Here is a 23,016-nt window from a genome sequence, read left to right as displayed (position 1 = left end):
CTGTTGAGAAATCAGCTGAGAGTTTTATGGAAGCTCTCTTGTAGGTAACTAACTGCTTTTCTCTTGCTCTTTTTAAGATTCTCTCTTGTCTTTAATCTTTGGCATTTTAATTATGGTGTGTTTTGAAATGGGCCTCTTTGGGTTCATGGCTTGGCATTTTTAAAAAATATACTTTTATTGATTTCAGAGAGGAAGGAAGCGGGGTAGGGAGAGAGAGAGAGAGAGAGGGAGAAACATCAATGATGAGAGAGAATCATTGATTGGCTGCCTCCTGCACACCCACTACTGGGGATTGAGCCTGCAACCAGGCATGTGCTCTGACCAGGAATCAAACTGTGACTTCCTGGTTCATAAGTCAACACTCAACCACTGACCCACACTAGCCCAGCCATGGCTTGACATTTTTATGTGGCAATAGACAGAAGATAATAAAAAGGAGCCTCTCTTTTATTTATTTATTTTTAATTGAGATATACATGACAGATTATGTTAGTTCAGGTATATAACATAATGATTCAATATATGTGTATATTACAATATGATTACCACAGTTAGTTTTGTTAACATGTCACCATACATAGTTACAAAATTTTGTGTGATGAGAACTTTTAAGATGTACTCTCTTAGAAATTTTTAAATATACAATATACAGTATTATTAACTACTTAGAGGCCAGGTGCATGAAATTCATGCACAGTGGGGTCCCTAGGTTTGGCTGGCAATCAGGGCCGATCAGGTTCCCTGCCTCCCTGCCTCCCCGCCTCCCCACCTCTTCCTGGCCTCACTGCCCCAAAAAGATAGGCTGGAGCCAGGGGTCCAGCCTCCGTGGCGGGCACGCAAGGCTATGGGAAGCCTCGGGGAAGCTGTGCGGAGCAGCAGCTGAGACCCCGCCCCCACGGCACACGTGCAGGGCCATGGGAAGCCTGCCTCCACTGTGCACACAGCCATCTTGTGATGGCATGGGGGCATCACACGTGAGGGCATGACAGCTACTTAGTCTTTTATTAGTAAGGATAGTCATCATGCTTTACATTACCCCTCATGACATTATTTTTTGTATTTATTTATTTAAATCCTCATTTGAGGATATTTTTCAACTGACTTTTAGAGAGAGTGGAAGAGAAAGGGAAAGACAAAGAGAAACATCAATATGAGAGAAACACATTGATTGGTTGCCTCCTGCAGCACCCTGACCAGGGTCCAGGCTGGGAAGGAGCCTGCAGCTGAGGTATGTGCCCTTGACTGGAATCGAACCCATTATCCTTCAGTCTGCAGACCAACGCTCTATCCACTGAGCCAAACTTGCTAGGGCCTCATGACATTATTTTATAACTGGAAGTTTATACCTTTTACCCCCCTGGATCTATATCTTTTTGATGAACAAGCGCTCTATGAGTTTTCCCTGACCTGCTTACTCATCTTTTTGATGCCACCTGGCTCCTGGAGGCATCTGAGTTTATGTTCCTTGGTTTTCTGAGGCGTGTTCTAGTAGCAAAGGTCCTGGTGGTTTCTCTCAGACCCTTAATTCTGCCCCTTTTGAAGAAATTCTACCACTTAATTTACGCAGTGGCTTAGGGCCTTGACACTGAAATGCAGATGTCTTTGACTAGGGAAAAGCATAGCTGTTATTATTAGTCATTGACTCTTGAGTATGAGAATTCCATTTATTCTCAAGCTAATGTAGACAGGAAAGGAGAATAGAAAGAACATAAGGGCACCAGAATCCAAAAGCAAATAAATGTCTGGGGGAACACCACTGAGGAGGGAGGAGGGAGAAGGGATGAGGACACTGAATGGAAAAACTGGTAGCCTCAATGGTTGCCACTGCCCTCTTAACTCCCCCTGGGGGTGGCCTCTGTTATTAACGTGTGATTCTAATGCATTGGGTAAGCAGAAGCAAAGTATCTGGAAACAAGTGTCAGCAAGATGAAATAGGGCAGACTGAGGGAAATGCCATGTGGTGGAAAACATGCTGTGGGAAGGGGTATCTGTGAAAGAATTCCATGGCTCTGTAGAGAGTGGTTGGACCAAGATGAAGGCCATTCTAAAAACAGAGATTCTGGTGTGGCACTTCCCGTAGTCACCATTCTCTCCCCACAGACATAAACATAACAGGACCAAGGGAAGTGATTTATCCCAGATGAAGGTCCCTTCCCTCTGATTTCTTCTCCAAAGTGTATGCTGATGATTTTGAAATCTTTTCCAAACTGAATCAGTTTGCATTTGTATCGTCAGCTATAGGCTAAGTTGCTAGGAATTTGTGTTTAGAAAAGTAGGAGTTTATCCCAGTGTCTGTTAATTTTTTGAAACTATGGTCCATTAGGATCGTATTCCTTATTACTTAAATCTGATTTAACCTAAAGAGACAACAATGCGAGAGTCGTGGCCAAAATAGATAATGCCTGTATATGTGTGGAATTAAGCTAAAAACTTTTTCCATTTTCCGTTAAATGAATAGGATTATGTGCTCCACAGATGGTATTTCAATCCCTTGTGTGGGATCCATTACAATAGTCTATTTCAACACAAACTTTTTTTTTCTGTGTAAGTCATTCACTTTGTAGAGGAAAAGCTTAGTAGAACATTGCATTGTGAGTTTTAGTATTAACATTTCCTCAAATATTTTTGGGAAGGTCTCAAGCCAATACCTTCATAAGCATTTGGAGAGCCCATCCATCAGTGACCACAGACTCTTATTGAACTTGCAAAGTATGTATAGTATTTTAGTGTTAGCTCAGATTTTTGTAAAAATAAAATAAATCTGCCCTGTTTTGTATATAGAGAGTTTTCTTTGTCCCTCCCTAGAAGTTCTTCTCACAGTCTAGTTGTATGATCTTGAACAGGGATCGAACCCACAACCTAGGTATGTGCCCTGACCAGAAATCGAACCCATGATCCTTCGGTGCATCGGACAATGTTCTAACCAACTGAGCCACACTGGTTATGGCTCTAGTTGTTTTTTTTTAAACAGTTTTACTAAGGTAACAAAGACATAAAATAACTAGACAAATTAAGTATATAATTTGATAGGTATGGCAAGTATACAGTCATGAAACTATCACCTCAGTTATGAAGTTAACTATTCATAGCATACAAACATTTTTTCATACCCCTTTGTAATTCCTCCCATCCACCCCTACTTGCCCCTCACTTTCTGCAGGTAACCACTGATTTGCTTTCTGTTACTCTAGATTAGTTTGTATTTTCTAGGGCTTTATATAAATGGAATTATACAGTATGTTATTGTTTTTTTATGTCTGATCTCTTTCACTCAGAATAGTCATTTTGAGATTCATCCATTTTGTCTGGATTACCATTTCAAATAAAGCTGCTCTGACAATTCCTATACAAATCTTTGTATGAATGTATATTTTTATTTCTTTTGTGTAATACCTAGGAATGGTGTGGCTGAATCAATTGGTACTTCAAAGATGCTTTACTTGAAATAGCCAAACTGGAAACCATCTAAATGTCCATGAACATTTTTTTAAAAACTGCCAAACTTTCCCAAAGTGGTGTCAATTTTAAAATCTCACTAGAAATGTATGCGAGTTGCACTTATTTCAGATCCTTGCCAACACTTGATAGTATTTTTTTAATTTGTCATTTGAATATATACATATAGTTTTAATTTGAGCTGTTCTAGTGACTTATGACATTGAACAACTTTCCGTGAGCTCATTTGCCATTAGTACATCTTCTTCGGTGATATGTCCAAATCTTTTGCCATTTGTTTATTTGTAATTGCGAGCTCTTTGTTTTTTATTTTGTACTAGAGGTCCGGTGCATGAATTCGTGCACTGGTGGGGTCCCTCGGCCTGGCCTGTGGGGATTGGGCTGAAACTGGCTCTCCCACATCCCCTGAGGGGTTCCACATTGCAAGAGGGTGATTCTTGGGTGATGCACCCTGGAATCGGACTCCCTCCTCTCTGGTTCCAGGTGCATCACCCAAGAACCGCAGCTGCCAAGTCAGTGCAGCTCTGCAGCTCCTGCATTGAGCGTCTGCCCCTGGTGGTCAGTGAACATCATAGCTACCAGTCAGATGGTCTAATGGTCGGCTGGTCAGATGATAACTTAGGCTTTTATATATATAGATTCTTTTTAAATTCTTTATTAGATTATATTTTTGAAAGTATTTCTTCCAATCTATCTTATCTTCTTTTTCTCTTAATGGTGTTTTTTAAAGAGCAGCAGTTTTTAATTTTGATGGGCAAATTTTAATTTTTTTCTTTTGCAATTATGTTTTGGTGCTATATCTAAGAAATCTTTGCCCAACTCAACATCACAAAGATTTTATCCTATGTTTTCTTCTAGAATTTTTATACTTTGTAGGTTTTATATTTATGACTATGATTCATTTTAAGTTAATTTTTATAGCCTTCTTAAACTCTCATTACTTTAGTAGCTTTTTTTTTATAGGTTCCATCAGATTTTCTACATACATACATATATTTACATAATCTGTAAATAAAGTCAGTTTTACTTTTTTTTAAAATATATTTTATTGATTTTTTACATAGAGGAAGGGAGAGAGATAGTTAGAAACATCGATGAGAGAGAGACATCGATCAGCTGCCTCCTGCACATCTCCCACTGGGGATGTGCCCGCAACCAAGGTACGTGCCCTTGACCGGAATCGAACCTGGGACCCTTCAGTCCGCAGGCCGACGCTCTATCCACTGAGCCAAACCGGTTTCGGCTAGTTTTACTTCTTAATTCCAAATCTGGATTTTAAATTTTTTTTCTTGCTTTATTACACTTGCTACAACCACCAGTACAATACTGAATAGAAATGATGAGTAGACATCCTTGTCTTGTTCCTAATTTTAGTGGGAAAGCATTCATTCTTTTACTATTAAGTATAATATTAGTAGTAGGTTTCTCATATTTGCCCTTTATCAGGGTGGGGGAACTCCTTTTTGGTTCTGTTTTGTAGAGAATTTTAATCAGGAATAAATGTTGGATTTTGCCAAATGCTTTTTCTGGGGCATTTGTTGAAATAATAATAATATCTTATTATGGATTTTTTTTTTAATTTAGGAACTGACTCACCTGAAATATCTCCCAAACAGGCAGTGTATTAGGAATTATGCTTGTCTGCAATAAATAAATATTTGAGAAATGGAAACATAAATACATAGGGTTTATTATTTCTATGTAATGAGAAATCTGGAAGTGGGTGCCCTCTTTCAAGAGACCCACCTTGATCTTACTCAAGTTGGAATTAATTGCTTCCTTCCATAGCTCCCACATTATTTTTTATGACAGCTTTATATAATTTATATACCATACAAGTCAACCATTTAAAGTGTACAGTTCAGTGGTTTTTATCATATATTCAAAGTTGTGCAATCATCACACAATTTTAGAACATTTCATCACCTCAAAAAAAAGAAAAAAATCTCTGTATCCATTAGCCACAACCCCACATTCACTCCTAATCCCTCCCAGCCCTTGATAACCACAAATACACTTCTGTTTATAGATTTAACTATGTGAACATTTCATATAAATGGAATTATTAAATGTGCTTTCATAGTATTTTGCTCATACCTCTGTTATTTCCCCTGCATTCTGGTCTATGTTTATTGGATTTAAGGGACCTCTATGTGACTTTCTGCAGACTAGGAGTTCCTGATCTATTGTCTTTGGATCCACAGTAGCAGTGTGTCTGCTACATCACTAAATATTAAACGCAGTAGAGTATATAATTTGGAAATATGGGCACAAAATTATTCCTGTCTGCACTTCCACATTGTAGTAACAATTAGATTTTGTAAAGACTCTGCATATAGTTAGCTTCTAACAAAAATATTGAGTGAATGAAATTTACTCGTACCTTGGAAGTTAACTATCTGCTTTCTCTCTCTTCCTCATTTGAATCTGCTAACTTCTGACTCCTAGCCATCTAATGCATCTGCCCTAGTTTCTTGCCCAGCACAACCGCTACCATCTTTTTCACCCCTGTCTCTCCCCGCTCCCATAAAACCCACCATAAGTTTTGTTCCTGTGGAGTCAGACACCAGGGCTTAGTCCTGCTTCTGCCTCTCACACCAGCTATATCGATTGGGAACATCATTCCATTTCTCAAGTTTCAGTTTCCTTGTCTGAAAAATGTGGGAATGATGTTCAGTAAAGGCACCTTTAACTCTATCTGTGTTCCTCAATGCCAACGCGGAATAAATGAGCAAAAACAAGATTTGTGACTTATTCATAAGACCACGATAAAAGGAACTTATGAGGAAAGATGGGTTAGCTGGAAGGTTTGTGTTTTATTGGACAGTTATTTTCAAAGGATACTTTGATGATGGAAACATTTTTCAAGTTAACTTAAAGTAATTGATTATCCTTTAGGATGACAGTAGGTACTGTGTTTAAAGATATAATTGGTTTATAGAGGAGTCTTTGCCCACTCTTACTTTCACCTTTTTGCCACACCCTATGTGTAAATCCAAAGGGAAATGGATGTGGCAGAAGAGAAAATTTTTGAGTATAGTTGGTGATTCTCAGTATTAAAGCCAAATATTTGCTCGTGAAAGCAATGAGGTCCATGGCACTGGTAATGGGATTTAAATGGATTTAGGAACTAAGACTGAAACAGGAGCATAATTAGAAAAGATTCCAGGGTCATCATGTCAGTTCTCACCTGTTCATCAGGCAGACAGGCTGTCCACAGCTTTCACTTCAAAAATGTGGCATGTTCTTCTCATCAGTGTCTCTTGCCTTTCAGTTCTTGAGGGAAAGGAAGCCTTGGTCACCCCTTGCAACTCGATGTGTCTGCAGCAGTGTGATTATTGTGGGTCCAGAGATTCAGCTTACATCTGATCTCTTAAAAAACTCCTGAAAACTCAGAGTATGATACTTACTGATTTTCTTAAGGAGAGATGTGAGAAATAAATTATATAGGCCATATCATCTTTGCTAACTTTTCCTGGCTTAAATGAACCTTTTCTAAATAAGAAGGACATGAACAAGAAATAAAAATGACTGTTGCCATTAATGCCCAAGCCACACTTTATGATGAGTCTTTTGCTTCTGTCCTTGAAATGTGAGCTATTGAACATTTGCTAAGGGGAACCTCTGTTCCCTTTCTCTTTTCTAGTTCACTGTGGATTTTCTACAGGACAAATTCACAGATTTAAGATACCGTGGCTTCTTATGTGGAGTTTAGTCATGGAAGTTAAGCAACCAGAGTAGGAGGCATTTAAAGCTGAAAGAAGAAAGATGAGGCTGATCCCCTAGAGGGGAGAGTCTGTGTTTGTCACCACCTATGCCATAGTTAGTGTTCCTGCAACTTGGGGAGTTGGATATCGGAGAACACAGACAGAGAGTTCTACTGTTTACTCTGTTCTCCTATGTTAGCTCCTGTTGCTCCTGCTGCTCTTAAAGGTGCTAGTGAAGGCTATTGCTAGATGTGGAGAACCCACATCTGGTGGGATAGGGGCCTGGGGCAGAGATGGCACTGTGTGAGAGTCTAAACCAGCCGTGGGCAAACTACGGCCCGCGGGCCGCCCGTTTGAAATGAATAAAACTAAAAAAAAAAAAAAAAGACCGTACCCTTTTATGTAATGATGTTTACTTTGAATTTATATTAGTTCACACAAACACTCCATCCATGCTTTTGTTCCGGCCCTCTGGTCCAGTTTAAGAACCCATTGTGGCCCTCGAGTCAAAAAGTTTGCCCACCCCTGGCTGTGTGTAGATTCTGTAGCAGGGAAGTAGATCCTTTCCTTTTAGAATCCCTACCAACATATTTCTCATGATTTAGATCATTAGTTGACTTTAGGCTTCAATACTCAGGGATAATTCCATTGGCTTTAAGTTTTAATTAAGAAAGAAAATCATTAAGAAAGCAACTTCCCCCTTCCAAATCCTAACTTACAGACAAATTTGTTTTCTGCTATTGATTCACATTTTGCTTTAGACTTTGACCAAATGAGAGTTTGTTAGTTCAAGAGTTTCATAAAAAATAGTCTACCGTTTAAAGTTACCCTCCTAGAGCTTTTTCTTCTACTATAATTGAACTTCTTGATGATAATTTCATAAAACACAAAATTTGTACCATCAGGAATCAAACATGAGAACATTCATATGATTATTCAGCCATCTGAAAGCATTCTGAAGCACATGCAGTTCTGATGCGTGACCTTCTGTGCACAGGTTTAACATATGCATTTCTTTACCCATCTCAATATTGGAGAACAGATGCTAGACCTGCTTGTTCAATCTTACTTTTCTTCCAGTTGATTCAGGAGGGTACAGTGGAAATCATTTGGGATCACACCAGGCTTTGGGGTCTCCACACAACTAAATTAAAACCAGGGTTTATTATGCAGCCTCTATGATAGCTATGTATATTGAAGAAGTAGTTTGTGGGAAGAGAAAGATGAGTAGTAAAAGAATGTTAAAGGAAGATAAGAAGTGAAAAAATGAAAGGATATAGAGCAATAAACTGAGACTTGCCCACAGAACACCCACAAATTCTCCTCTCATAGCCACTCCCTCCCAGGTAGATATGAAATACCGGGTTGCTCTTATGTAATCCAGTGTCTTAATTTCAAATTTTCAAATGGTGAAATTGATTCTTTTGTCAAATGAAATCTTATATGGATGCCCAAAATATAAAAACAAAATAAAGTAGTAGGTTTTTAAATTCAATTTATTTAAACTAAAAAAAGTTAATTTACCCATTTCTCCTATCCCCCAACCCTTGCGTCTTGCAATGACCAATTTCTTCCCTGTATCCATGAGCTTGGATTTTTTTTAAGATTACACATATAAGAGAGATCATAAGGTATTTCTCTTTCAATGCCTCACTTATTTCACATAGCATAATGCCCTTGTGATCATCTATGTTATTGCAAATGACAAGATTTTATTCTTTTTTGTGGCTGAATAATAGTTCCTTGTGTATATACACCACACTTTCTTTACTTATTGATCCATTCATGAAAACTTAGTTTGCTTCCATATCTTGGCTATAGTAAGTAATGCTGCAATGAACATAGTGGTGCATATTTATTTTTGAATGAGTTCTCGTTTTCTTCAGGTAAATACCCAGAAGTGGAGATGTGGATCGTATGGTAGTCATGTTTTCAGTTGTTTAGAAGCTTCCATACTGCTTTCCATAGTGGTTGCACCAATTGACATTCCCACCAATTGTCTCTGAGGGTTTCCTTTTCTTCAGATCCTCTCCAACACTTGTTATTTTTTGTCTTTTTTATAATAGCCATTCTAATACCTGTGAAGTCTTGATCTATATTCCTCTGATTCATAATGTCAAGCATCTTTTCATGTACCTGTTGGCCATCTGTATGTTCTAAAATAGTGTTTTATTAACATAAATGTCTACCTTAACATTTATAGCATTTCCTTAGCATTAAAGTGATTGGTGAGAGCAAGACTCTTTTAAATAAATGCAAGAATTTGAAATTCGAGGACATGAGTGCCACTTTTTTTTTTTATCAACTACTATGTCCAATTTTTGTGTTTTCTTTTAAATACAGTGTATCAGAAAACTCTTGTTTCATGTTAAAAGCAAATAGCATCTGACTTTTAAAAATTCTCCAGCCATACAAAAAGAATTTTAAATTGTTTTAGTACTTTAAAGGAGGAGAAATTGGTAAATTTGGGTCTGCGAGCAGAGATGTCGCCAATACGTAAGACGAGTGATCACTTTCACATGTACCTGTCTACAGTGGGTGTCAGCACTCTCTGTAAGTGAGACTGTCCGGTGTGTGCATTCTACCATGTAACAGTGTGATACAGTGCCCATTTGCAATCCAAGACACTGGATGCAATGACATATCCTGTATGGTTAGACGTGAGCCTCCTGTGGCATTAAATTAATCTTTTCCTATCCAGTTATGGTAGTTTTCTGGCTTGCTTGCGCATGTCTAAATCTGAAAGAAAGACTACGACAGAGCTATGACCTTACAAATGAACAGTACATCTACAGTATCAAACTCATGCATGGACGTAGCAGGAGACACTGAGCCCTGAGGCTGGCACATGCTTACTTAACCTGGAAGAATGTCAGCACATTGTTGGGCAGAGTACACATTTCAGGCAGATTTCACTTTTAATTACAATTAAATATGAAATTGTCTGAAAAAAATATGGTGAAGTTCCTAAGCATCTCCTTCCAACTCTATGTCAGAATTTCTACTCTGGGCCAACATCCCCAGCTCACCTGGCCTGGCACCCCTCACCAAATTGCCTGGGAGCTCAAAAAATTTTCTGGTGATGTAAGTGAGCCTCCATTTCCTGAAATTTATGGTCACTTCATTCTGTTGTGGTGTCCTCTACCTGATGGTTTTTTTGTAATAAATTTATATTTTTTATTAGAATATTTCCAGATAATTCTCAGAATAAAATCTTAACACCTTGGTTTGTTTTTCAAGGTCTTTCTCTGTCACTTTCCAAAGCTATTGCTCCAAACAATGCATCCAAACAGACCTCATTTTCATTTGTTTTTCTTTCCACATTTTTTTTTGCTGTCTCTTCTCCTATAATGTCATTTCCTGATGTCTAAATCTTTTTGATAAAAAACGTAGGAGTGATTATCATTTTCATTTTTGGTGCAGCAATATAGATAATATATATGTATACACACACACACACACACACACACATCCAGTATATAAATCACATAAAATATTTAATGACATGGAAAGATTTTTCCATTATATTAAGTGGAAAGGCAAATTGAAAAATATTATGATTCTGTTTTTCTTTTCTTTGAGGAGAAAAATATATAGGAAAAAAATTCCTGAAAGTTTACACCTACACAAAAATATTACTAGTTGGTGGAACTGGAGATGAGGTTTGTTTTGCTTATTGGTATTTTATGTTTGGATAGTAGACCTGTTTTGTTCTTGTAATAAGACATGAATTAAAACATATCCCTAAAGCATGTGGTACCTTATCTCATCCTTACATAGAGTTTTGGAGTATCTTAACCCCAAACTCTTCCAAATTGTTCTCATTATTACTTATATATCCGGGTATTTAAAAATATTTAATCAATGTGAGTGGCACTAAGGTTGAAGGTAATGCTCATTAATGTTCAGCACAGAATAATATTTTTGAGAGCCCTTTCTGTCATCCCACTGAACTTGGCTTTGGAAATCACCAGACTACTCATCCACTCATGTCTGCAATGATCCCCCTTACCTACAGGAATTGGGGCAGAGCTAAGATAGTTGCTAATGAAAGAGGAATTTAGATTTACTGTTTCCTAAGACCTGGGTGACATTTTTCAAATATTCTCCTGCAATAGGAAAAGGGCATGTAGTTCTCCTGTGTTGCAGTTGTGAATAGCGTATGCACAGAGGGATTAACTATTGTTTCTGGTGAAGGTAACAGGGAAACATCTGTCTGCTCAGTCGCCCTGGAGCCCTAATATCTTGCTTTGTGATTTGCCTCTGCATTCACAGCCACATACTCATCTCCCGAAACAAAGAGGATATATTTGGTCGTCACTGATCATTTTTTTAAACTGGATTAGGCAGTTTCCCTTGAAACTTCTTTCCTAATGTAGCATGAAGTAGAGTTAAATAGCAAAAATGAAGGAATTTATTTGGAGCTATCAAAATAGGAAGGGAATTGTTTGGTTCCACCGCAGACTGCAAGAGGGCTGAGGCATGGATTGAAGGAAATTATCAAGCGTGCATGTTGTTTTTAAGTGATACTTGAGACCGGGATGGGAAACAGCTGTGTTGTTGGGGGTTTTTCTCGTGCCAACGTTCCTCATTTGATTGATTTTTCTCTCCGACAGCCCACTGTGCAGATAAATGTGTCCATGGTCGCTGCATTGCTCCAAACACCTGTCAGTGTGAGCCTGGCTGGGGGGGCACCAACTGCTCCAGTGGTGAGTGCCCACCTGCTGTTGTCTGTCTTGGGATGTTTGTGCTGGAAGGGCCCCTTGTCTGCAGATTCCCCTGAGCCTTGGGTTTCCCGTTTCACCTCGATGCAGAGTGTAGTGAGGATTCCCGACCCAACCCATTAATAGAGTTTCCTTTAAATCTGTGCAAGTTATTAGATCCAGAGCTGTTAACTGAGTACAAAGAAAGATACTTGGAAGGAAGATTTCAATAACCTGATGCTGACGCTTCCGTAAATACCAGTACATTTGCCAGAGTAAGGCAGTCGTGGTGACATAGCTATTGTAGTCTAACTCCTGTTTCCACTTGTTGATTTATCTATGATATTTGCTTGGTGATTAAAATTGGCTACTTTCTGGTCTTAACTCAGAAGAAGTAGAATGGATATTTTCAATGCTTAACCGATTTTTCTCTGCATTTTGAGATGCAAATAATGAGCACTTGCTTGAGATAACATTGGGGAGAAATATTGGTAATAAATAAAAATTCATGAACAGAATATAGTATGTCATCTGTTTCATGTTAAAATTACAATTCTAAAATAACACTATTTGGACTATAAGCAGATTGCATTTAAAATCTCATATTCTTTATTATGAGTATTAAATGATGGAATGTCATGTAGTGCAGTTGCTTTTCTAAATTTCACAGTTAAAACTTAAAAGTTTTCTGGCTAATTTGTTGCTGTGTGTGTAATTGTGTATATTTCTTGTTCCTTCATAATTCTTCTTTTTACATTTATCTTTTATTCTTGACAGTATTACAGATGTCCCCTATTTTCCCCACATCCCACCCTCCACTAGCCCCCTGTCCCACCCCAGGCCTTCACCACACTATTTGCCTTGAAAAATGTGAGAGGGACTCAAAGAGCAACTAAATTGTAAAGAACGGACCGTCATATTTAGAGAAAGGAAATAATAGTTTTAAAAATTAGCAGGCTGTCATGGCAGCACAAATGTGTCCTCATTGCTACAAAACAGTTTTCTGAAACTAGTCCAAACGGACTTCCAGCTGTCTAGGTAAGCCGGGTTTAGGAATTTTTACTTGCTCACATTTGGGATGGGGAAATGACTGTTTATCTTGTTAGAACTACTTGTTTCAGTTTTGTGGTCTCTTGGCTGCCCCTTGTGCTGTCTGTGCACAGAACATTCTGTGTGAAAGAGCCCTTTCATTGTATCTTAAGCAGCAGTGGGGGTAAATGACGGGGGAGAGAAGAGAGAGAGAGAAAGAAAGAAAGAAAGAAAGAGAGAGAGAGAGAGAGAGAGAGAGAGAGAGAGAGAGAGTTTCTGTCCCTGATGGGCTTCCAGTCCCAGTGCATAACTGTTCTGCAGGGTTTTGTTGTGCTTCTGTTCGAGATCAGAAGAGTAGGCATTCTGTTCACATGCCATTGAGGCAAAATGTTTGGGATGTGGGAGTTGGCTCATGTCCATTTTTCTGCCCGACTGACCTCAAATGCGATGTGGCTTTCATGAACTTTTCCAGCTTAAAAATCAGTTGTGCCTACACATTTTGAGGAAAAATAACATTATTCTATCAACTAGTGGGCAAGAGAAGAGTGGATGTATTCGTCATTTGGAAAGCGAGGTTTGTTGCTAATTCCAGGGCAAGAATGCTGTGGAATAATTTCAGCTGTATTTATACTCTGTCTCCCAAGGACTGCAGCCTATGTCAAGCTAAGAGATCAGATTAAGAGTGTGTAAACAAAACAAAAGCCTACATGGGTTTCAGATTCTTGAGAACTGGTTCAGACCTCCTGGAATATAAGATAGTGTTTTATTTTGCAGGTTAGGCCTTCTTGAAAATAAACTGCTTCATTTTGGAGTTGACTCCCTTTTGAAGAAAGCCCCTAGAATACTGAGAACACATGTTCTTTCAATCCTGGAAGGTGATATTGACTCAACTTTTATTTATTCTCTACAACTCATGTTTTGGTTTATTTATAATGATCAAAGGCATAAGTAAACATGGACTGTTATTTGACATCTTCAAAGATGTTTGGAGAAAAGCATTTCTGACACCTTTTCTAAGCACATAAGAAAATGCTATTCTGAGCTGGAGCACTGGGTCTTGTTACCTCGATTTTGTCTGTGGCAGTTACTCTACTGTCACTAATTAGGAGTTGTATAATTTACTTATTACTCTTGGCCAGATAATTTTTGCAATAAAATGCATGCACTAGTAATCTATCTAGTAACAGAGTTAAAATAGTCTAATTTTCAAAGAGTTTATTTCTATGTCACCTCTTCTCTGGTTATTCTTACATATATATTTGGTGATATATATTAGAACCATAAAATGATTGCTTTGACAATCAGAGCAGTTCCTTGTATCAATCAGGAGACAGAAACCTCAATAATTATTTTTTCACTAAAGCTTTTAGTTTGGAACCATTTTAAATTTATAGAAAATTTGCAAAGATAGTAGAGTTCCCAAATGACTGCATCCAGTTTTTCCCCTTGTTAATGTCTGACCATTAGTTTGTCAAACTGAGAAACTGATATTAGTACATCACTGTTAAATAAACTCCAGACTTTATCTGTATTTCATCAGTTTTTCTGTTGATGTCTCTTTCTGTTCCAGATCCAAATCCAAGGCACCATACTGCTTTTCATTGTCCTGTCTTCCCTGACTCCTGATGTGTGACAGTTTCTCAGTTATTGTTTTTCCTAACCTCGGTAGCCTTGAAAATCACTGGCCAGGTATCCTGTAGAATGCCCCTCAGTTAGTGTTTGGTGTTTTTCTCACGGTGGGGTTATGGGTTTTGAAAGGAATACCATGGAGTTGACGTGCCCTTCTCATCACATCATATCAGGGATTTCATGACATTCATATGACATGACTGGTGATATCATCACTTGGTTACCCTTCATCGCTTGCTGATGTGTAGTGTTTGTCAGGTTTCTCCACATAAAGTCACTATTTTTCGCTCTCCCTAATCTGTTCTTTAAAAAGCAAGTCACTAAGTCTAGCCTTCCCTTAAGGGTGAAAGGCAGGAATTAAGCCTTAGTCTTCGAGGGGTGAGTGTCTACCTATGTTATTTGGAGCTCTTTTTGAGGAAGATTTGTCTTTCCCCTATTCATTCAATCACTTATTTATATCAGTATGGGCTCATATACAATTATATTGATATTTTGGGTTATACACCAACAGTATGTTATTTTTTTGCTCAAGTTGTTCCAACTTTGGAGATTGGGTGTTCCTTTGGGTGGCTCTGGGTCCTGTTGACATGCCCCCTGCATTCTGTTTGTTTCTGCTGGTTTGTTTTGAGCACTTCCTTACTTTCTGGTACTACAGGGTACTCCAAGCTTATTTTGTGTTTTTTCCTGCCTCAGTCCTAGAATGAGCCATTGGGAAATGGTATTTAGAAACGAAAATCAGTGTGCTGGGAATGCTCATTGCTACTGGGACACATAGTAACTTTAACAGGGAGAGTTTATTAAGAAGGATTATGAACTACCACAGGGGATTGGAGTAATGAGGGATCGGCTAGTAAGAAGTAAATAGGACTCAAGACAATGCAAAGGCAGCTGACATAAGGAGCAGCCTCTACTCTTAGAGCTGAGATAAAGTGCCCCAAAGGAAGCCCCACGGGGGTGCGATCCAGACCTCCTTAGAGAAGGCACGTCCACAGCTCACTGAATGGCAGAGAGGCTGCCGGAGTACTGTTCTTGCAGAACCTGCTGGAAATCTGCCCTCCAGGACACTTGGAAAAGCTTTGGATAGAGAAGTGTCTGCTATCAAAGCCCCAGGGGTACCCAGGGACAGTTGCTGGCTCATGGGTTCTGCTAGCCAGTGTGTTGCAGGAGCTGGATGCTAACAAGCTGCCTGTGCTGCAGGACCTAGCGCTGGGCTGCAGAAGCTGCCCCTTTTGCAGAAACGGTGCTCAGTGAAAGCTGCCACACAGTCAGATGCTGCAGAAGCCAGTCCCACTGTGCTTCCAGGGCAGGCCCTGGAGGCTGGAGAAGCCACATGCGCTTCAGGAATCAGTTGAGGTAGCACATTGGAACACTGCAGATAGCTTTCCTCCTAGAATGTCTCTCCTGTGCCCTCTAAAGAAAATTCTTCACACTCAGCTAGCTGGAAAAGGAAGAATATCTAAAGGGCCCAGATCCATTTTTGTAGAGCCTGCAATGAAGGAAAAGTTCAGTACTGAGAGGCAATAAAGTGATAGCCATTGCAATCCATGCCTTTGGTTACCCAGCTCCTCTATGTACACTTCTACACACATTTTATCTAGATACTAAAGTTAATGCTCAACAACTTGTTTATAAAATAAAATGAAAATGAAAAGAGAGGGAAAAGAAAATAACATCTACAAAGAATGTATTCATATAACAAGCCAATAGAAACTATTAAAAACTGCAGCAGGCCCCTGTTCTGTAACTAGTCACAAGGCTGTCATTGTATATGCACCTCCCTTCTCCATTCAGCATTGTGTGCCCACCCTTTCTCAGCCCAGAGCCCACCTGCTTGTGGCTCCTTACATGGTGGAGTGATTTCAGCCCCATTCCTGAATGACCTGAATTCTCAGTTGTCTTACCTTTAAATAAATTATTGATGTTTTCTGTTAACCTTTCTTAGTGGGCATGGAATTACTAAGAGGTGCCCATATCAGAGTTTCTTGGTTTCATGTAGCAACCCAATTTCCTCTTGAAAATCAGAATCAATCATTATATCCAGAAGAGTAAGTACTTTATTTACACTAAGAGGCTAAAATGACCAGATGGCCATAAATTGGTAACTGTCACCCAGAACTATCTCTCTGTATTTTCCCCCCTCATATATTCAGGAGATTAAGGGACTAACAGATACCTTTATATGTACAGGTTCACAAAGGCATCCCTTGGAAATTTAATCTGCTCACTTTGTCAGTGGAGGGCAGGGTTCCTATATGTGATATATAGTCAGAATTCCTGGTCTCAGTGTATTCTCTGTATAAAAAACCAGGTGTGTCAGAGAACTGTACAGAGTTTGTTCCCCCCGGAGTGAAATCAAGATTTATTTGACTAGACTCGGACATATTGCTTCTTTTTAAATTTGATGAAATGATTTTTTTAAAAAGCACACACATATTTTACTTTTATTGGCATCCTAATGTATACCCTAGCCTATATGACATTAATCTATCTTACCTCCATCTCTTTTCGCTCCTCTCTTTCCTGTTCTCTCTCTCTCTCTCTGTTACCCGTTCCCTCATCAATCTCTCTGTTCCATCGTCAGTCCTTTATTCCTATTCCTCCCTCACTGGATGACAAACAACTCCTGGAGGGCAGGGGCTGTGTGTTATTAATCTCTTCAGGCTCCATTGTGCCCGGTATATGGTTGGAGCACAGTAAATGTTTGTTCCATTTAATTAGATTAAATGAACCGTATGATTCTCTATGATTCTGAGAAGGTCATTTGTGTATTCATGAGTGATTACTGTGTGCAAGGAACTGTATTGGATGCTGGGGATAAGGAAACAAATGTGGGACGAAGCTCATGCTTGGAGAAAGGTAGACAGCAGCGTGAATGTCTCATTGTGAGGAAGAAAACAGCCTCAGTCGTAGCGGTGGATTGAGGAAGCCTAAGCAGAGTTGGGCAAGGTAGTGTGAGGTTTTCTGGGCGCACTAGGGCAAGAAGGACCTCGTGTATTGCTGTAGGTGAGGGGAAGGGAAAGAAGCTGATATAGACTACTCTTCTAGAAAGTTAGCTGAGAAGCCAACGAGGAGGAGCAAAGAGGGAGTTAGTGAAAGGCAAGGGAGGCTCACGGGAAGCTTTGTGTTTGTTTGTTTTTGTTTATGTTTTCCGGTGAAAAAGGTTTAGAGGCTGAGCAGAAGGTGAAAGAAAAGGGAGGGAAGCTGGAGATTCAGTTGAGAGAGAAAACCATTTAATTGAAGGAACAAGGCTCCTTAGGAGACAGTTGGGGGGTGGGATGGGATCCCAGGAACTGATTGGCAGGAAGAAGTACTTCCCATTCGCAACAGAATGAGCGGGAAACAGTGTTGGTCAGGGATGTCCATAGGTTTCTAGTGTCAGAGGTGCTAGTGGGTGAGGGAGTCCATATTTGGTGACCTTTCCTCATTCTCTTGGTAAACTTGGAGGAGAGATCATCTGCTGAGACTAAGGGGAGCAGAAGTTGGGTCACATTGATAATGCCAATGACTGTTCTCTTTCATAGAGCACTTAAAATGTGCCAAGCATCAGTAAAAGGGCTTTATAGGAACGACATTTAATGCTCACAACAGACAATGAAATGGTTACAATTCTTGCTCCTATTTTATGGATGAGTGAATGGTAGTGCAGAAAAATTAAATGACTTGCCTAAGTTGATACACTTAGTAAACAATGGAGACAGACTCACATCTCACTGAGAGCCATTAACTTCAACCACAAGGGTATGGTGCCTCCTGAAGTTGGAAAGGAGGTTTGGTGAAAGTGACAAGGGGCACTGAGAGAAATGAGAGCAGGAGGCTGGTGTTGAAAACACCAAATATTAAAATAAAATTTCTGAGAGATGCTGAGGGCAAACTAACATTAGAGATGGGGAATTCCAAAGGACACCATTTTGGTTGGCCTCGTTTGTAATTTTTAATTTCCTCATTTGTAATATTAAGAACGTTGGGCCAGATTATATTTACAACCCCTTTCAAGTCTGTGTTTCTATGAGTGATTGACTCCAATAGCTACATACATGCAATCCCCACAACCTTTCTTAGTGTTGGAAACCCTTTAAAGCTTTTGTATGAGTTACAATAACACATTTGTTCTCCCAACCTATATACTCCTATTTATGATTTTCTAAACGTCTATAGAGAAATTTATTTGTCCTCTGGCTGTAGGGCACATTCAGAACTCCTGAGAAAGTACTAAACCAGCCAGCAGCCAGCAAGTAGTTCTCAAATGCTTGTTCCCCAGGCTTTTGACATTAGGACCAAGTAAAGGCAAAAGTGGAAATTACGTTTGGTTTAGAAAATCAAAACTAGAGTTGTATCGTCATCAATAGCATTTCTGGCTGAATGTACTCTGAAGTAGTGGAAACATGCCTAGGAGGCAAGACTAGCTCACACACTTTTCAGGTACCACATTAGGAACACCGATAACCTTTTATAAAAATAAAGAAGGCACTCCGCAAAGCACTAAGTAGTAAGACTTTGCCTGCAGGATATTCGAATTGGGGAGTCCATTTGAAGGCTGTTACAAGCCAGAAATCATAGGCACAAAAGCTGACTTATTCCCCAGCAAGGTTTGTTGTAAAGGACTATTGACTGGGCACAATAGTCTGATCGATATTGTCTGGGAGAGAAGGCACTCACAGCCCAGTCCTGGAGGCAGGCCATTAACATGCCCATCTCTCTGTCAGAATTACTTTAGAAATCAGGTTGATGGAGCAGCAAGAATAAGAGTAGATCATTGGGCTTCAGGGGCACGGGGGCAGGGCATTGATGATGGGTGGGAAGGATTGAGTTCACAATGGTTGAGCAGAACTGCCCGAAAGCAGTTTCACTGACGGATTGCCCAAATATTTTGATAGAGGTTACAAACAGAAACTGCTGATTTTGCTTTCTAAAGGAGCCTAAAATCTGGGCTGTGCTTGGTTACTCTCTGGATGGGCAGAGCGCCTCCTCCCCGCCTTCCTCCAACCCCAGATTGGAATTGAACGGCCGTAGTCTCAGCTGCTCTCCTCTCTGAGCTGTTTCTGAGCCTCACTTCCCTCATGCTTCAAATAAGGGTGAGAGTACCTACTTCCTTTTCTTGTGAGCATTAAATGACACAACACCCGTTCAGTGCTCAGCGCTGTGCCTGGCAGCATAATAATGGCGAAATAAATGGTACTTTCACTTTCTTATGTGACGCACGGGGCTACCACCAGACTTCTTCACAGCAGTCTGGTCTTTAGACTAAACAGTGGATGGGGTAGCTCTTCGTGGCCATCTCATTTCGTCCTGTAGGTGACACCCTTCATTAGCAGAAGCCTCTCTGCCCATAGTCACTTGCCAGGAGGCTTCCCAAGAAACCCTAGTGAAGGTTTTACTTTGTTGTTGTTGTTGTTGTTTTGTGTGTGTGTGTGTGTGTGTGTGTGTGTGTGTGTGTGTGATTTCCAACACCTGACCAGGGATGTCCATCCTTACCAGATAAATTCGGGTTTACATTGCTTCTGGCACAGTAAGAGCACTGTGGACATTTATGTTCCTATGCTAGTCAGTTCACTTGCAATGGGTGTGAAGACACGGCTGGGCTGGCATGTTATTTAACCCTACTCCACACCATCTATTGATTTTTTTGTTATTATGTTGTTGTTTTGTGTAATATTCCTTGACATCAATTTATCAGAAAATCTTGGTTCAACCTCAAAATATGACCAAATCTAACCTTTTCGCATTGTCATTAACATACCCATCTCTGTCAGAATTAGTTTAGAAATCAGGTTGATGGAGCTGCCACCCAAATCCAAGCCACCATCCCCTTCTTAATTAGAGGCTAAATTGGTTTATATTAAGACTTGTATCCTTCCCTGTGTTCTCACAGACAGCAACTTAAAATATCTACTATGTTTTGATTAATTTGGAAGCTCTAGATATTTTATCTTTTTTAGTAACTAAATATATTTATTTATTTAAAGTAATTTTTTATTTTTCAATTACAGTTGATGTACAGTATTATATTAGTTTCAGGTGTATAACCTAGTGAATAGGTATTTATATAACTTACAAAGTGATCACCTCAATAAATTTAGCACCCATCTGACACCATACATAGTTATTACAGTATTATTGACTATATTACATATGCTGTAGTTTATATCCTCATAACTATTCTGTAACTACCAACGTGTACTTCTTATTCCCTTTACCTTTATCACCCATCCCACCTCTACCCGCCTCCAATCTGGAAATTATCAAAATGCTCTGTGTCTATGAGACTGTTTCTGTTCTACTTGTTTATTTTGTTTTTTATATTCCACATAGAAGTGAAACCATATGGTATTTGTCTTCCTCTGTCTGACTTGTTTCACTCAGCACAATATCCTCTAAGTCCATTCATGTTTTGCAGGTGGCATTATTTCTTTCATTTTTATGGCTGACTCATATTCCATTGTATATATGCACCATTTCTTTATTCACTCATCTGTTGATGGACACTTAGGTTGCTTTCATTTCTTGGCTATTGTAAATAATGCTGCAATGAGCATGTGGCTATATATGTTTTTTGATTTAGTGTTTCGGGTTTCTTCAGGTAAGTACCCAGAAGTGGAATTGCTCTTATAATTGGTTATCACAGTTGTCTCCTTGCTGCAGCATCTACTTGGGCCCCACTGAAGTCAGTTCTCCCTAGTGAGACCAGGTGACCTGTAAGTGTATATTGTATAATGCACACTTATTATACATTATAAATTCCAATGGGTTAAATCTGAAAAGAAAGAAACATCAATTGAGCTATCAGTTGTTAAAGTGTGTATACATTTTTGGGGCCTGTGTATAAGCAACATATTTGGAGAAGTTAAGAAATGGTCAGATGTCTTCCTTAAACCAGCGGTCGCCAACTTTTTGGACCTCACGGACCACCGGTTGGCGACCACTGCGGTCTAGAGAAAGGCATGACCTAAAGTCTTTCCTCCAGGGGCCTTAAGGTAGCTCAGGCTCCTGTGACTTCAGGATTCACCTCGGCTAGTATCTTGTAGGCTCATTATCTTTGGTGACTTAGCAGAAGTTCCCTTCCTTGCCCACTAATTGGAAGCTGCCCTGAAACTAGATGCCAGGAGAGATGAACCAGATGTAGTTTCCATGAACATTGAGGAAGATGTAGATGTGGGAGCTCCTCAGACTCAAGAGAGGAAAAGTAGTAGTATAAGCATCAGGATTCTAACTCACATGGGGTATGACTCCTGAAATGGTGGCCCCAGAACTATGAGAGGTTTTGAAAGTCAGCCCTAATTTGAGTGGAGAATGCTTAACAATTTCTCATCAAAACTTGCATATATTACTTTTCAAGGTGCACATTTTGTATGACAATATGGAACTCAGCTGTTAATTTGTACCCAAATGATGTGGAAACTAAGAAATAAGGCAAATAAGTTCAAACTGCAAGTTATTTCAAATCACATATCAACCATTTTCTCACAGCAATAATGTGCTTCCTGGTTGTTCTGCTTAGAGTGAAGTAATGATACCATATATATTAGGTGATCCTGTAGCCTCACTTGTTACCCCACCTGTAAAATGGAGCAGATTAATAGCCGATTTTAGTAGAGATACATACCTCTCCTTTATGAGGTTATGTTGTTAATTGGCTGAAATTAAGTCCCCTGGTTTATTTTATAATTAAATTCATTTGAAATATGATATTGGAGGAGAGCTCTATGGATACCATGGACTGCCAGAATGATGAACAAGTGGCTTCTAGAGCAAATTAAGCCAGAAACATCACTGGAGGCAAATGGACAAAACTGAAGCTGTCCTACAGGACACATCATGAGAAGGTAGGGTTGTTTTTTTTTTGAAAAAACAATAATGCTGGGAAAAATAGAAAGCATCAGGAAAAGAGGAAAACCAAATATGTGTTGGGTTGACTCTATAAAAGAAACTACAGCCATGAGTCTGCAGGAGCTGAGCAGGGCTGTTAAGGGCAGGACATTGGGGACCTCACTCATTCATAGAAGTCAAAGGTGACACAATGGCACATAACACACATATCTTTTATGATCATATCTGGTTTCTTATTGCTTGTGATTGTCAAAGCATTTTTTAAAATACTAGTAAACTTATTCAATGAAAATAATAAAAAAACAACTAACCACCGTTTTCCTTTTTTGGTCAAAATCCCCCTCCCCCAACCCCATATACATACACACTTTTAAATCATTTTACCAAACTAGTATTATATGAAATGTTAAAGGGTCTTCTTGAAGAAGAAGAAGAAGAACAAGGGGAAAAAAGATAAAAAACATGAACAAGAAAATGGCAATAAATACATACCGTATTTGCTGGCGTATAAGACGATTTTTTGGCCCTGAAAAATATGCCTCCAAGTGGGGGGTCGTCTTATACGCCAGGTATACTTCAGATAGACTGCCCATAGTGCTTGCCCCGTGCCATAGTGGCCTCCCGATGCCCGCCCACTTCATTCCACATACCGTTCAGGCATCAGCAGC

At 39.4% G+C, this 23,016-nt stretch overlaps 1 protein-coding gene across 2 annotated transcripts in view; it reads left to right on the top strand.

The window, feature by feature from the left end:
- MEGF10 (multiple EGF like domains 10) overlaps positions 1-23,016 on the top strand; it is a 178,351-nt gene that overhangs the window by 84,357 nt on the left and 70,978 nt on the right. For both annotated transcript variants that reach the window (XM_006764371.2, XM_015564370.1), the window contains exon 5: positions 11,780-11,872. In XM_006764371.2, the coding sequence (XP_006764434.1) occupies positions 11,780-11,872 (93 nt within the window). The remainder of the gene's footprint in view (positions 1-11,779; positions 11,873-23,016) is intronic.

This window comes from Myotis davidii, unplaced genomic scaffold (genome assembly GCF_000327345.1).
Source record: "Myotis davidii unplaced genomic scaffold, ASM32734v1 scaffold159, whole genome shotgun sequence".
NCBI lineage: Eukaryota > Metazoa > Chordata > Mammalia > Chiroptera > Vespertilionidae > Myotis > Myotis davidii.
Note: the sequence above shows the minus strand (reverse complement) of the source record. Positions and strands in the feature narration are given on the sequence as shown.